Source organism: Empidonax traillii, unplaced genomic scaffold, assembly GCF_003031625.1.
Source record: "Empidonax traillii isolate 1590-97213 ecotype Southwest subspecies unplaced genomic scaffold, ASM303162v1 scaffold1505:size161719, whole genome shotgun sequence".
NCBI classification, from domain to species: domain Eukaryota; kingdom Metazoa; phylum Chordata; class Aves; order Passeriformes; family Tyrannidae; genus Empidonax; species Empidonax traillii.
The window spans coordinates 107,550-124,103 of NW_020956698.1; the positions used below are offsets into that span (position 1 = coordinate 107,550).

At 36.5% G+C, this 16,554-nt stretch overlaps 1 protein-coding gene across 1 annotated transcript in view; it reads left to right on the forward strand.

Moving 5' to 3' along the window:
• SEL1L (SEL1L, ERAD E3 ligase adaptor subunit) overlaps positions 1–16,554 on the forward strand; it is a 35,248-nt gene that overhangs the window by 6,726 nt on the left and 11,968 nt on the right. The window contains exons 2-15 of the mRNA XM_027907632.1: positions 259–296; positions 639–861; positions 4,347–4,514; positions 5,127–5,232; positions 6,854–7,016; positions 9,010–9,063; positions 9,140–9,199; positions 9,839–9,920; positions 10,228–10,382; positions 11,133–11,189; positions 12,230–12,298; positions 14,545–14,622; positions 15,778–15,840; positions 16,475–16,502. Of these exons, the coding sequence (XP_027763433.1) occupies positions 259–296; positions 639–861; positions 4,347–4,514; positions 5,127–5,232; positions 6,854–7,016; positions 9,010–9,063; positions 9,140–9,199; positions 9,839–9,920; positions 10,228–10,382; positions 11,133–11,189; positions 12,230–12,298; positions 14,545–14,622; positions 15,778–15,840; positions 16,475–16,502 (1,344 nt within the window). The remainder of the gene's footprint in view (positions 1–258; positions 297–638; positions 862–4,346; positions 4,515–5,126; positions 5,233–6,853; positions 7,017–9,009; positions 9,064–9,139; positions 9,200–9,838; positions 9,921–10,227; positions 10,383–11,132; positions 11,190–12,229; positions 12,299–14,544; positions 14,623–15,777; positions 15,841–16,474; positions 16,503–16,554) is intronic.

Sequence of the window (16,554 nt, forward strand, 5' to 3'; positions counted from 1 at the left end):
TTGAGTTAAAAAAAAACCCACACACTTTTTTCTCTATTGAAAACACAGTTGTGTTGACATAATTTAAGGAAGAGGATCTTCTGTGAAATATTTGATTCCTCCTGAGAACACTAATAAGGTCTTCCTGAAGTGCATTGGTCAACTTAGTTCTCTAGAATATATCAGAACCATGGTCCAATATTATAACTAAACTTATTTTTATTTTGGGGATAATTACTCATGGAAAAGCATTTTACTGACTTACAACGTCTCTTCTAGATGAAGAGGGAAATCAAGATGAATCACTGGATTCAAAGGTGAGGAGATATTCATCTCTAGTCATTCTGTTTCTCTTCTGGAGTGAGAGCAAAGGTCTGAAATTCAGAACTGTGATTTGATTTCTATTTTGAAATGTTCTGTAGCTCTTGCTTTCTCAATTTCTGTGCATCAAAAGGATTAATGTGTTGCAAATTGGAAAAAAATTAACTTTTTTTTTAAGAATTGAAAGGGGTAGATCCAATGAGAGGTAGAGGTAGCTCAACACTTTTGATGCTACTGTTGAAGCTTAATATGTTATTTAATCATATCTTTAAAAAGTAATGGGTTTTTAGCCCACTGCTGCTCCTCAGTTTCTCATCTATATGGCTGCTTTCCTTCAGACTTTATCTGCAGAGGACCAGGTAAAGGACCATTCCACAGGAACTCGAGTAGTAGCGGGTCAGATCTTCCTTGAGTCGGGGAAATCAGACTCTCAATCAGAGGATGAAGAGAACTTCCACAGTCAAGAAGAGGAAAAAGAGAATTCACTGGAAGAGTTGAACTCTCTAGAAGTGTCAAATCTATTAAATAAGGATTTGGAAGAAGCAGAAATGCAGAGTCCAGGTAACTGCTCACACACTTTTGAACAAGGGACAAGAAAGATGAATCTGAACAATTTCAGCATGTGGATGAACAAAACAGTAATACGAAATATCTTGTATTTTAAGCTTTCTGTCATCATGGCTAGGCTTCGCGAACGAAGATTTGAGAACCTTTCCGTAATGGAATGTTAAATGCTGCCTTTTCCATTAGAAAGTAACATCAAAAAGTTTTGAAAATTTATTGAGATTGAAATCTGAGTGGTTATTTTGAGGTGCATTTGAAAGAGTTTTCCATTATTGTTTCTGTCTTGTTGGAAAGCTTTAACCATTAAATGGAAAAGGCCCTGATTGCCTCAGTCGGACTCAAGTACAATCCTGTATGCCATAGAAAGAGAAATTGCATCAGTGTTTTTCAACCCCCTGGCCATTTGCCCAGCAAGTCAGTTGACAGAAAGGGAACAAATAGTGATGTAAAGACAAGTTTCCTAGAACAGCATTGAGTGCCTTAGGGCAACATCTAAATTCCATGTAAACTCCAGTAAGTTTTTAAATATAGGTAAAAGCTTATGTCCTTGTGCCTGAATTCCCAGGAAATTCTAGTGTTGCTTTTTTACTACATAATTTTGTAGTTACTAGCAGATAACTAGATGGCATGGTTGAGTACCTTAGCCTATGCAGCAGACTTTTCATTTGTCCTTAAAAAGTAAATCTTCAATATTACTGTTAAAAATATAGTTACCTGGTACTAAGGTATTTGTCTTCTCAGCTCTTTCAAATGTCAAAAGCAAGCAAGAGTAGTGAAATGAGCTCTGTAATGTAAGTCTGTTTTCTAATAAACCTTCCTTATTAGTGCAGAACTGGTATACAGTTTGTGAAAAGTCAGTAATAGGTTTAATTATTGCTGTTGATAGGTGCTGTGTTGTACAGGGAAAAGGTATATAATCCACTAAATATCTTTCTGCCACAAAAGAGTGAGCTAAGCACCATATTTAGTCAGTGAAGTCTATTTCAAAAGTAAACATTAAGGTAGTTTTGATCTCATGTCAGAAAAATGTAGCCTCCCTGGCAACTAAGGTTTTAACTACACCTATGAAAGTACTGCAAGTGACTTTCAAAAACCAAAAATTGAAGTCTTGCACAGTTTTTGGAACATCTAATGAAATAAATAAGCAATGTGAATGGAAGGATTACTGGGTTTATATAAAAAGCAATTCTGAAAGAAAAGTACTTGTATTCTGTCAGGAGAATAAAGTGTCCTTGAACAGTCTTCTGGCAAACCCTTTGAGCATATCTCAGGTACAGATGTTGCATCTCCCACGTGAGCTGCTGGTGACAGGACTGCATTAAGGGACATTAAAGCTTTTCTGAATACAGTTTAGCTACCATGTATGGTCATGAGATTGCATGGGAAAAAAATATATTCTGCAAGTTTCCACATATATTTTGCAGGATATTGAGCATTTTTTAAAAAATTCTTAATTTAGAATTAGTGCTACTAAAGCTTTTAACCTTCTAAAAAAGAAGTTGTCCTGCTCTCCTCTGATGAGTGAGGAGGTTTTATATGCAAAGAAAATGATCTTTTATTAGTCCTTGTTGTTTTGTGTTGTAGTGTTTTGTAACACCAAAGTTCCATACTAACAGTGTGGAACTAACTGTTCCATACTAAATAACTGTTAGTATGAAACTTTGGTATTACAAAAAAAAAAAAAACACAGTTTTTTTCTGAAAACTGCCCACAAGTTTATACACAGTTGGCAATTACTGTTGCATTTATTTTCCTATTTAGAAGAATCTTACAGTAACGTAACCAATAGTTATAAGTAATCCATGAGTAATTCCTGTAGCATGAAGTATGAAATGAGATATAAGGACAAAATAAAATTAAATACCACGTACTTTATTCAGACATAGTAAAAGACTTAGATTGCTACTTGCACACTCAGTTTCACAAAAGCTAATTTATCCTCTGAGTAAATTGTTTGCTTCACTTTGTATTTATCATTCTCTAAGTACGTAGTAAAATAACTGGTGTGAAGTTTAACCTGTGATTTCATTGCTGTGTTATTTTAGGGATAACTATTTGTTACTATCTGGGAGTGAAAACAGGAGAATTGGGGCAGAGTAATTTCATAACCTTAACATGCAGCTAACTCATGCAGAGCACTGTGTAAAATTGCTTTCAATACAGGAGACAAGATACTAAACAATGCGAGTAAAACTTTGAGTTCTCAAGTAGTGTTTATATCCTGGAGTTTGTTCAAATGACAATGATAAGAGGTCCCAGCAGTTGTAGATATATGTACACTTGGCATGAGTTTGTACATTACTCTGTAGTTAACAGATGTGTGAAATTATTCCAGATTAATTGCATGTAAACACATTATTTTTTAATCAATTACCAAAAATAACACTTCTCCTTGTGATGTAATTAACTTGGAGTGGTGTGGTGGAACCTCTGCCAAAGAATTTAGTTATGAAGAGCCATTTGAAAAGGCTAACTATACCTGAAGACTTCCTTTTGCTTCAGAAAATAAATGTGAAATATTAAAGTTAGTATGGTCTTTAAGCCTTTCAATTGTAGACCCTAGAAAAAAGAAGTAGCTTTCTCTATAACTGCAAAAATTGCAAACATACCTGAAAAAAAAGGTATAATTGACATTGTCAATTTCAGGACTTTGCAAACATCTTCAAATGAAGCTGAGCCCAAGTGTTGTTTTTAGGTTAGTAAAAAAGGAAGACTTTTTTAAAAGTCTAATTGAAATAATTCCATCTTCAGAAAACAGAGATAATTCTTAGTCTCCATAGAAGATTGATGTTATTTTAAAATACTGCTATATTACAGTCAGTAACCTTTGAAGTGTTAGTGTGTGAGAAATGATAAATCATGTTGTTCAAAGTCATGTTGAATACAACTAAATATATTGGTGAAATGAAATCGTGTTTTCAGTGTAAGTACATCCAAGAGTAGAAAATTACTGGACCTGGAGTGATTAGAATAACTATCCATCCACCCTGTAGTGATTTCACTTAAGTCTTTTCATCCCTACTGATATTCAAGTACCTTCAGTGTAACATTTAGTGATGTGTGTTGTTCTGTCATGATTGTATCTAACCCTAGGGCTAAAATTAATATATGCTCTGGAATGTACTTTAGGGTGCATTGCAAGGTCTTTCACAGAAAAGAGGAAATGCAAAGAAAGGCTCTTTATTTTGATAGGCAATAAAAATGTAACATAGACTTGCCTTCTCTAATTTATACTATATTTTCTTTGCTTAGAACTAAGGAATATGAGAAACCACATACCTTCTGCTTTATTTCATAATTAAAACTAAGAATTGTATTTTCCAAGTTGCTTTTTCAGGCTTTTGTAAATTAGAAATTTTACAGAAAACTTGACTAATTGTAGTTCATAGGAGTTAAAACCAACATAGGAGCACTTTACTATATGTAGTAGAATAATTTGGGAATAAAGGAGAGCAGTCTAATTCCTGGGTATGCATTTTCAGTGTTGACAGCTATTGGGGGCACTGCAGATGGTGAACCTTGCCACTTCCCCTTTTTGTTTATGGAGAAGGAATATGCAGAGTGCACTGCAGATGGGAGGGAAGATGGCAGGCTTTGGTGTGCAACAACCTATGATTACAAGAAAGATCAAAAGTGGGGCTTCTGTGAATGTAAGTAACCTGATGTCTTGTTTTTGTCCAATTAATGCTTTTTTAAGCTAGTGTTTTCAGTCCTCTTAATGCCCTTTATTTCTGGATCTAGAAGTCCCTGTCATATATTAAAGGTCACTTCATATTGTGATAAACAAGTAGTTACAAAGGCAAAGTTTTCACGATAGGAAAAGTTTTAATATAAATGCCACTTCCCAGAGCTAATAAGGAAATCTTCTTATGGAGGCATCTGTAAAACTCCTAGTTTTTGAGGCTGTAATATAGGGATTTGACAGTGTTTCACATTATACTGGCTGGCTTGTTGCACAAGGGGCCAGCCTTCTCTAGGAAATGTCCTGAAGGAGGAGCCTTTCTTCCTGCACAGTTTGCTTTCAAGCAATGAAAATAAAATTTCTTTCAGCAAACTCCTACATGAAAGACATCACACAAGAGGAAACTATCTACGAAGATATTCAACACCTCCTTTAGACAGCTTTTTGTATTCACTTAGGTTTACTGGTCTTCAGAAACATATTTCTGACTGTATTTTCCCTTTAGAGCTAATAGGAATTATGAGAGAACAGTGTTGAGCTGTATAATTGGATCTCTTAATGTCCTTTTTCTTTCTTTAAGCTGAAGAGCAGTCTAATAAGAGAAGGCAGATGCAAGAAGCTGAGGATGTTTATCAGATTGGAATGAAAATCCTTAATGAAAGCAGTAAAAAGGCTCAGAAGAAAGTGTAAGTCTACCTTATCCACTCTGACAGGAGAAGGACGACATGTCTGGTCACTCTTGCTTAAATCAAAAAGAACTTAAATGAGTTTTCCCAGGATTTTGAGTTTTATTGGATTTAAAAACAAACAATGCAGGGATAGTACTGAAAATAAATAGTAATTTCAGGGTATTTAGAAAAACAGATCTATGCCTGCATTCCTTTGAATGCAATAAAAATTGCTTGTGATGAATTTCTGACAAGTGGGTGTCATCAAAACATTGACCTAAGGCAAGATGTTCCTGCAGTTCTCTAGCCCCAATTTGTATGTAGTAACTACCTAGGAAAAAAGTAACATGATAGAAGATAATTGTCCTTTTTCTGGTGTTTCTTACAGTCCCATTCTCATTCTGCTTCAAAGGTTAAGTGGGAAAAACTGGCATTTCTTGTCCTGCTCTGGTTTTTTTTTCTCTTGCTTTCTGATGGTTTTGATTACCATAAAAATAGTATTAAACTTGTGTTGTATGAGAGAAGAGAGTAGTGCTTGTAGACAAAATCAAAGAATAAGAAAGAAATTAGTGTTCTGTTCATTCTGGTCCCTTTGCTTTCTGTTCTGTATATATCTAATTAGTGATTAAATAGTTGTCAGCTTTTCACTGTAATTAAGAATGGCTGTGTTAATTTAGAGCTCCCCGTTACTGATGTTGACAACTTCGTAAGTGGTGACTTCCTGCTGATTATTATGTAAGCGTTATTACTATTTTAATTTGTGGAGATAAGGTTGTTGGTAAAGACAAAGGGAGACAATATCTGTTGGATTCTGAGTAGCATTTTTTGGTATAAAATAGTCTAAGAATTGTAAAACAATGTTAGATATTAGTTCTCTTGCACATCTTAAACCTTCTTAGAAGGTGAAATTATTAGAGTAACCAGATTTGCCTCAGTATGTCCTAAAGAAAGAAAGCAAGTCTGAGAATAGAAAGGAGGAGAGGTAAAGAAAAATCTTGGAGCGCTATCAAAAGTTCCTGAGAGACCAAGCTGAATCATGCTTGACAGTACTGTTACCATGTTTAAGGTTACGGGGTTTTAATTGCTGTGAAACCAGCTGCTGTGAAATTGCTTTAAAGGACTGCCCTAAGTTCTGAGACTGAAATAGAAAGGGGAGTTTCCAGAGATCCTTCTCATTGTTAGCGTGACTGTTTCATCACAAAATTGGTCATGTGTGCAGTTTTCTTGGGCCCAGTGCTTGGTGTTTTCACTGGAATGGCATTGTACTCAAACAAATGAGACTCCATGGTTTTTCTCAGGCTGTCACAGGAGTGGGTCTATTAGATACCTTGTACAGGACTGAAAACTGCTACAAAATTGTGATCATTTGACCTTAAACTTCTTGTATATCTCACCAGGGAGGAAATACATAGTGCTTTGCTTTTGGAGTAGAGTGAACATTAAAATCGCTTGTCTATTTTTTAAACTATGAGTTGTTACATATATGGATGATTAGTAGCTGGAGCAAATGGCTGTAGGGAGATGCTTTTGTAGAAAATAGAGACTAAATCAGAGAAATAAAACACTTCTTCAGAATCTTCAGGTTTATGAACGGAATCTTCTTTGCCTCAAGTTGACTAAGAAATTGTTTTCTCTTAAGAGCATATCAGTATCTTCTGAAAGCAGCTGACATGAATCATACCAAGGCCATGGAGAAAGTGTCTTATGCTTTGTTGTTTGGGGATTACCTTAAGCAGAACATCCAGTCATCAAAAGAACTATTGGAAAAACTGACAGAAGAAGGTTCTCCTAAAGGCCAAATGGTATGTCTATCCTTAAACTCTACAAGTGTTTTTATAGATTTATAAATTGTTTTATAGATTTTACTTATTCTATAAGTAAATATGCTTTTATATGCTATTTTAATATACTTTTCTAGATGGCACCTGCACCCTCAAAGTAAACACTAATGCCTTAGAATTTTTAAGATGTTCACCTTTTTGTAGATTTGAATGTAGCTGTGGTTTTCTTTCACTTTAGACTGTTACTTTCTTACAGTTTGTATGTCGCATTCTCAAAGCTTCAGTTTAACCATCTTTTAACCACCTTTTCAAGGCGAGAGATTTTTAGCAGGAACATTGCATTGGGACGTGCACCTGGACTGGAATAACAAGAAATACGGTAGACAAAACAAGATAGAAGGCTCAAGACCCTTGGAGGGGCTCCAGTGGGGCAGTTTTGAGGGTGGTACCAGGGGCAAAAGGGGTCTCAGGATTGGATGTCCCCACTAGATATGATAATCAGTAAAAGATATAAAAGTAAGAATTCTGTATGTGCATGCGCATCTTTGTACTCCGTGAGCCAGAAAGTCTGCATTAAAAGAGCTGCTCTCTATCTTATCTATACTAATATTGCCTGGTGAGTTTTTTCTCCTGGTTTTTGGCCATCAGTTTGGCACCTGAAAGACTTTGAGTTAAAAAAGAATTATTTAATTACCAGTAATACAGTATGGTGGTGGTCTTTTAATTTCTTGTCTGTTGTATGACTGACTAGATTGGATGTATAAGTCAAAAAACAGGTCGATACAGGTGACTCCAACCAACAGACCTTTTCTGAAACTATTATTTTTTTCCTGCAATTTGTGTGGAATGTTGTGGCTTTGCATTTGCAATTTTGTCTTAGGAAAGTAGATATACACACAAGTTTGTAATCTAGCAATTATAAACTCCTAGGAGTCTTAAAAGTTGTTTAGTGAAATGAGACTTGCTTTGTCCACAAGCCTTTGAGCATTATAGCATTGTTCATACTTACTGTTATGAAGTGTCATAAAATATGGGTGCTATTAATTGCAGTGGCTCATTATCTGCATATACTTACTGTTTAGTTCTCTTGGAAGTGTCAGCTTAAGCAATTACCCATTTTTTTCTTAACTCTTTGCTACCAAGTCTCCTGCTGCTCTCTGTTTAATAGTGGAGTACTGGTTTACCATAGAGAGCAGGAACATGTTTTCTTTTGAGACTTTATATCTCAAGGAAGACCTTGGCTTTTATTGGTCTAGAATTCAATACCGTTTGCATGAGATGATTTGTGTATATGCTTTCAGATTGCCTAGAATAGTGTTAGAACATAGTGTATATATAAAGATGTCTATATTTTACAGTCTTCTGTGCTACTAGTTTCTCTTCCGAGCCACAGAGGTGTAACAGGTGTTATAGATCGTGCAGTAACTATGTAAATCTTAGGAACAAAAATAACTTCTGAAAAAACCTCAGCCAAACAGCTCTGTGCGTTCTAACCGCTTACATTTATAGTCACAATTGCAACTAACCCATGGCAGAACAGATGCAAAATAGTAAATTCATAGGATCTGTTGGACAGTGACTCAAACAATATGAGCCTTCCAGGGAAGGCCATAGTTCACATATGTTTGCACTGGTGTATGAGACAAACGGGGTACATGAATAACCTGACACCTTCTGCTGAGCTTCACTTGGGGGTCTTGAAACTGGGATACTTTGACTGTTAGGGACCTTTGGATCTACACTTGACATTCAGGGAAGTGGTTTGTTCCACTCAATGGAATTCTGGTGAAAAAGTTATTTATGCTAGAATCCTAAGCAACTGAATAATTTAGAAACTTCATACTTTAAAAGGGGCAGGGAAGAGCATAGATATAAGAGGTACCAAACTGAAGGTAGAGCTTGGCATGTTCTTTGCAACTTTGATTTGTTGTTTGACTTCTTTATATGTATGTATTCCAGGAAAATTGATCCTTGATTTTTCAAAGACTACTGACGAATTTTATCTTGTTTCTAGGCTCTTGGATTTCTGTATGCATCTGGTCTAGGAGTCAATTCTAGTCAAGCTAAGGTAATTTAGAAATTGTGTGTGTTCTTGTGTTTTGTATTAGAGGCAGATGTTAAATAACAAATTATTTTGTTTTAAGGCCCTGGTGTATTACACTTTCGGAGCTTTAGGAGGAAATCTGATCGCTCATATGATTTTGGTAAGTAAGATTGTTAATAACTTTACACATACGAGAATGTTTTTGTACCCTAAAATTTTTAATGTAAGATTTCATTTCACACGAATACACGTCCCAAATATTAGACTATTTTGCATGAAGTGGGTGGGCAGTAGTATCTTCCCATTATTCCTTTTTAATGTAAGGATAAGTCTACTCATTTTAAGCTGTATACCACTATGAATTTAGATGAACCATGTTTACGTCTCTTGACTTAAAGCAGAAGTATCAGACTTTTAACATTTGTAGTCTAATGAGAACTATGAAAGATCTTCACAGAAGGTGCTGTTTTAATCAGTATTGTGAGATTTAAGACAAATGTAGTGCAACATGTGTAAGTAAAAGGCTTTAGGTAAGTAAAGGTAAGTAAAAGGTTCACCCTTAAGTATCATTCTGCTTACTTGCTTTTTCTTGACTTATATCTCAAGTATATTGGCTACACTTAACCTTTAATGGTGTCAAGTCAGTTGCTTTTAATGCAAATAAAATGGACTTGTGGCCTTTGTCCTGCCTATTGTCTCGTCAAATCTTGCTCAAGTAATGTGAAAAAAATTTGTAACCTGACAAGCAGCATGTTCTCAAATAGCTGATAGTCCCATATTTATGTATTTTCTTTTCCAGGGTTACCGGTACTGGGCTGGGATAGGAGTCCTTCAGAGTTGTGAATCTGCTCTCACTCACTACCGACTTGTAGCTAATCACGGTAAAAACCTTTAACTAGGATAATGTTCTTGACTTTCTATGTATTTCTATGTTACTCAACCAGAAGATACTAGAAGTACTGTCAACATTAGTAGTATAAACATAGAGAATTCCTGCTTTTAAATAAGTTATCCATTTGGCTCTGAATCACAATATGCTATTTTTGTCTCTGTTGAAATGTCTTTAATTCTTAGAGGCTGTCAAAGTAATTCATTCTCTCTGAGTAACAACATGAAACTCTGTAGAGATCTGGTTTTACTAAGTTGTGGTGTCATTTCTGTATTGAACAACACTCATCTGTTTTCCAGTTGCTAGTGACATTTCTTTGACTGGTGGCACAGTGGTTCAGCGAATTCGCTTAGCAGATGAAGTAGAAAATCCAGGAATGGCAAGTGGCATGCTAGAAGAAGACTTGATCCAGTATTACCAGTTTTTAGCAGAGAAAGGAGATGTACAAGCTCAGGTAAGATTAGGTTCACCTGATGGTGTGCAGACATTTTCAAGAGTTACAGGAACAACAGTTATGAAATACAGAAAGACATTGGAGCTTTAGTGTTCTCTTCCCTGTAAATCAAGCTGTTTGTGCTTTTCCAATTAGCTTTTATCTAAAGAGACTTATATTTTAGTGTCTCTAAGGTAGAACATGGACAGAAAATGCAAATTTTCTTGCAAAGAAAAGTCCAAAACGTTACAACTTTAGTATCTTAGGAAAGAGGTCTTGGCTTTCTCTAGCAACCAGCCAGACTTTTCCAAGGGTAGCTTTAGATGCTGTGGAAGAAGGATTTGTCAAAAAACTAGCCCTGATTGTGGGTCTCAATTTCTCACTGCTTTTGCTCTTACATGAGTTCTGCATTCTGCAGGCTGGACCTCTTCTACACACGATGCAGGAGGAGAGGATGCTATTATAGTCAGAGTGTCACAATTCAACCTGGTCCTATATGATATCAGACTTAGGTAGACAGGATTTAAATGAACAGTTGTTATTTTGCATCAAGGACTGTCATGTCACTTCTATCTCAGATAAATTTCCACTTAGGCTAATGTGAAAAAACTGTAGTTATTGAAGCAAATCTGTTCCTTCAAACTTTGTGGCATCTTTAACTCTGATATGATCTACCTCTGTGCATGTTATTAGCTCACCAGTATCTGTGAGATAGAAAAAGGAAGTCCCTAGGGAAAAGTGACTAACTTGCAGTGTAAAATTTATTTTTAGGTTGGCCTTGGACAATTGCACTTGCATGGAGGAAGAGGGGTAGAGCAAAACCATCAGGTACCTTTTCTGTATATCTTTGGTGCATATGACACTTGGCAGAGAGTGAGAAAGCATAACTGAGACAACAGTAAAGCAAAAGTGTATAATATATATACCACTGTAAGGTATATATATATATATATATATATATATATATATATAAAAAAGACTATTTCAATAGTCTTGTTCAATAAAACTTAATTTTTATGTACCTAGTAGATGGAACTGATTTTCTTACATAATTAGTTTAAGACTAATCACCTTAGAAATGAGAAAGTTAAAGGCAAAATTTGTGTTTTCATCAGGTAATACTGGAAACAGGCTGAGCTTTTGTACATGTGGTAGATTGAATCTTCATGATGCACTGGGCATGCATTAGTGATGATAGTCTAGTTTATGTGGCTTTTCTTCTGTAGATGAAACCATGCAGCTTTCAATGCTCAAAATATTAAGTATGCATAAAAAATAAAATTTGTGCTGACATAAACCAACCTAGCTATTGCTTATAGAAGTTAAAATAGCTAACCTCTTGAGTATATGTTGAAAAATGGAGAGCTGAGGATATGCAGTTCTGGGGATTATTTCATCCAATACAGTAATTACTTAACAGAAACAATTTAATGGTCATCACATTTAAAATACCTGAAAATGACTGCTTCAAAAGAGTTCAGAGATGAAAGCAAGTGGTCAAAATGAGTAAAAAGAAATTCTGCATAAATGAGGAATGGGAACTGGGAAATCTCTCCTATTCTAAACATAGCTTGGAGGTACAATAAGAAAGATTTACCTATGTAGCTTGTGCATAGTCACAGTTGTACTTCGTTGGGGTTTTTTTTCTGCTACTTTTTGGAATACGCTATTAAAAAGGATTACTGCTCAATATTCCAATTGTATGAGTGGGGAACCCTGTTACATTTATTAAATTAGGGGGAATTGGTAACTTTACTCCCCAGAAGAACTTGGTAAGTTGACAAAGAGCCTACCTGCCTCCACTCCATTTGTGAGAAACAATTCTCAAATCATCATCATGGTGGCTAAAATACTTCTCTTCTCTACAGCGAGCATTTGAGTACTTCAATCAAGCAGCTAATGCTGGCAATTCACATGCTATGGCTTTTCTAGGGAAGGTAAGATATATAAACATTCTCAAAAGTAAGAAAACTGACTGCCTTTCAATGACAAAAAGCAAATACTTCCCACTTTCTGATATCAGGCAGTCTAAAACTTGAATGCTGGAATCTAAGTATTTCCGTTTTGCAACTGTTTTGAGTTTTCCTGCAAGACTTGAGTGTTATAGCAGACTACATGTCTAGTCTAAGTTTTCCTTCACTTCAGGAACTTCTGTTTTTTTCTGAATAGTGCTTGAACTAGAGTGGTTTTTAAAAATCAAATAATTAAGTACCTATATTTCCTTTTCCTGGGGAGGACTGTGCCTCTGAAAAGGCTCCTGTTCTGTTCCAAACAGTATGTGGGGAAATGCTAGGATTCTCAAAATTTAAGTTGATGAAGAAAAGGGGAAGGACATTGTTACACTGTGGAGAGAACTGAGGCATCTAAGTCAGAATTGCCAATAAGTCTGCACTTACTCTGACTAAAGCCTGAATCATTCTGCAGGGTGAGCCATTCTTTCAGACTTAAGGGCTTTTTGTCTGAGGGCAAATCATGCCTGACCAGTCAGGTGTTCTTCTATGATGCAATGACAACAATGATCGGCAAGGGAAGAATGACTGCCTACACTTTTGTAAGACCTTTGACATGATCCCACACAACATCCTTATTGGAAGAGACATGGATTTGAAGGGTGGAATATTTAGTGGGTAAGGAATTGACTGGATGGGTGCAGTCAGAGGTTTGTTTGCAGATGACACCAAGCTGAGCTGTGCAGTTGACACAACAGAAGGATGGAATGCTATCCAGAGGGACCTGGACAAACTGGAAAAGTGGGCCAGTGAGAATCCCATGAAGTTCAACAAGTTCAAGTGCAAGGTGCTGCACCTGTGTCAGGGCAATCCCAGATGTGAGCACAGACTGGGAGAAGTCATTGAGAGCAGCCCTGCAGAGAAGGACTTGGGGGTTCTCGTGGGTGAAAAGCTAGACACGAGCCAGCAGTGTGCACTTGCAGCCCAGAAGGCTAACAGCATCCTGGGCTGCATCAAAAGCAGCGTGGCAGCAAGTCAAGGGAGGCACTGGAAAGACGTAGACCCGTTGGAAGTAAGTCCAGAGGAGGATCATCAAGATGATCAGTGGGATGGAGTACCTCTCCTGTGAAGACAGACTGAAAGAGCTGGGCTTGTTCAGCCTGGAGAAGAGAAGACTCCAGGGAGATCTCAGCGCAGTCTTCCAATGCCTGAAGGGGGCTTATAAAAAAGAGGGAGAGTGACATTTTGAAAGACAGATCGTGATAAGACAAGGGGGATGATTTTAAACTAAGTGAGGACAGGTTTACATTAGATATTAGGCAGTTCTTTATTCAAGAAATGCGGAGGCACTGGAATGGGTTGCCCAGAGAAGTTGTGTGTTTCCCATCCCTGGAAGTGTTCAAGGCCAGGTTGAATGGGGCCCTGAGCAATCTGGTCTAGTGGCTAACATCCCATGGCATGGGAGATGGAACTAGATAATCTTTAACCCAAGCCATTCTATGATTTGTAATCTAAAACATGATTGGCTAGCTGCCTGTGGTGATGATAATGTGTTACTGCTTAGAGAAGTATTTAGGTCACTGGTCTGAGATCTGGGTTGCAGACTACCTTCAGCCTGTGAGGGGCTAAATCCTTATTACTTCATTTGAATACCCTCTAAGGTTAGGCTGCAATAAGCACCAGCTCTAGCTCATCTTTTTCAGGCTGTCCCTGCAGTAGAGAATGCAAAATTCATGTCCTTAGAGCCTGAAAAAAATAGCATAATGTGCTGTTCAAGGCACCTGATAGAGGAAAGTGCAGTTCCTACTTTCTCTACTGCTTGAGTGTTTTGTGTCTAATAAAATGCACTGTTTAGTAACCAATTTTTACTTCATTTTCACAAAGTATTTTGACTGCCAATATCGTTTGACTTCCACTGGTCTCAAGATTTTTGCCTGATTGTGTTCTTCACTGCAGAATAGTAGAAATTGGAAATGAGGGGTATTGCCATGAAAATTTTAATTTTATGGGCAGTTCATTCTCCATTAGAAAGTTAAACTTTCCAAATCTAAATTTTACAGCAGAGATGAATTTTCTTCTTCTGCCTAAGTTCTTTAATGATTATTCAGTAGTGCAGTAGTTAGAATAGTGTAAGTACAATAGATGCCCTCTCATGTGCCAGGTGAGGATGCATCATGATCTTCATGCTAAATTGATTTCTTCAGCTGTTCTTCAATAATGCCTTTCTTTTTCAGATGTACTCAGAAGGAAGTGATGTTGTACCTCAGAGCAATGAAACAGCTCTTCAGTATTTCAAGAAAGCTGCTGATATGGTACGATTATCTGTAAGATAGAAATACAGCATGCACACTAAGAAGCTGATTAGCTTCAAAATGCTGTAAATGCTTCTTTATGTGCCCTTCCATGTGCGCACGCCTACTCCCAGATTAGCCCATAATTAGACCTTGCTTGTCTAAGATGTCAAAAACCGCCTCCAGTTCTGGCCACAGGGCTTCATGAAGCTGTGTTTACCATAAGGAGTGTAACTCCCATGAATAAAGTCTAACTCTATTACATCAGTATGAAATATTGTCACCTAAATAGTCTGAAATTCTTGGAAGTTTTAGTTTCTGTTACTCTGAAGTTGTCACAGAAATTTACAGTGCACTGATATGATGGTTTTTTGCTTATTTTTTTATAAATAGATAATATTTATTAATATGCTATTTGTTACTATAATTACACATTACTTAATTATAATTAAGTCTATTATATATTTAATTCTAACTATTAATGATTATTATTATTAATGTTTATTGATATTAAATGTTTAGCACATAAAACACAGTATATTAAGTTTTGAAGGGACTGCTGCAAGATAACTGCCTTCGTGGTTCTTACATTTCACAATTAGAATGTTGTTCCACATTTCTGTCCTAAACTGAGGATCTCTCACTGTGTTTATTTTCTGCATTCACTGAAGGTTTCTGATGCGCTCCGTTGCCTGTCTTGACTCTGAAGGAATGCCATGGTGCATTCTTTTGCAGGGGCAGTGGCTAATAATGCAGCCCACAGGACAGCCAACAATCTGCCCTTAAGGCAGATTCTTGGAGTTCCTGGAGTTGTTTTGGGAGCTTCCATAGCATCCAAAACCTTTCAAACTTGGAAAAACTAAACATGACTAAGTTATTAATGGCCCATCTCTCTATGAGTTCTGCATCTTGTATGATACTGTAACAAAGTGCACAGTAGACTTTGATAAGTAGTACTGAATTTTTTTCCCTGTTAATCATCTGTAGTTATTGAATAAAGGTTACCATAGATGCTGTTTCCTTCCAAAATAACTATTACTAGGAGCAAAAATACAAAACAAGTCTATCTTGAGCACTTAGATGTTTTAGTGATGTTTAAAACACACCAGATTTGAAAGATGTCAGCTGTAGGTTTTTTACCTTTCTTTGCAGAAATGCTTTTTTTTGTGTTTTCAGGGTAATCCAGTTGGACAGAGTGGATTAGGAATGGCTTACCTCTACGGAAGAGGTGTTCCAGTGGTAAGCTTTTGACACTCACCTTTCTAATCATAGGTGATTGTGTGACTTTTTGTTGTCAACAAACTTTTTCTCTAGAGGGAAATGCTGTAGAAGGCTTAATTCTGAAGATTTCTGTTACACTGAAAACTCCTTGAGGAAGTCTGTAATATTAAAAAAAAATGCACTATGGAGTTAGCAGCTAAGACACACATGAAGTTCCCTCTCATAAGTTTGAAAATGTTGCTTAAGTTATTAGGAATGCATAGCAGTGTACATTTTGGCAGGAGATTTGAACTTGTCTCTAATTTTCTTGTGAAATAAATCCTATCTGTCCCCATTTTGTGTCTCATGTGGGAGTGGAGGAACACTTTGAAACTTTTAATTAGTTCATTTGATTTATTGCATTTCCCATAAGGTTTCTTGTCAAATGTTTTATATTTAGCCATGCAAACAGATAGTCAAAAGTTGAATTAGCCCAAAGTTGAGGAAATAAATTAAATAATTGTTCTAGAAACAGAACAGAGCTTCTGTTCTGTGAAGCGTAACTATTCATAGCAATGCTGTATGTGGATGCCAGCTTTGAGATAGCTACAGACTTAAGACATGCTGATATCATTGTAGCCTATTTCATTATTTGTTTCCAAATTTCGACCAGATGAATATTTTCGCTAGAACATCATGCTGTAATTTTTCTGTAATATAGATCAGTCCCTCCACATGTGCACATGCTTATTT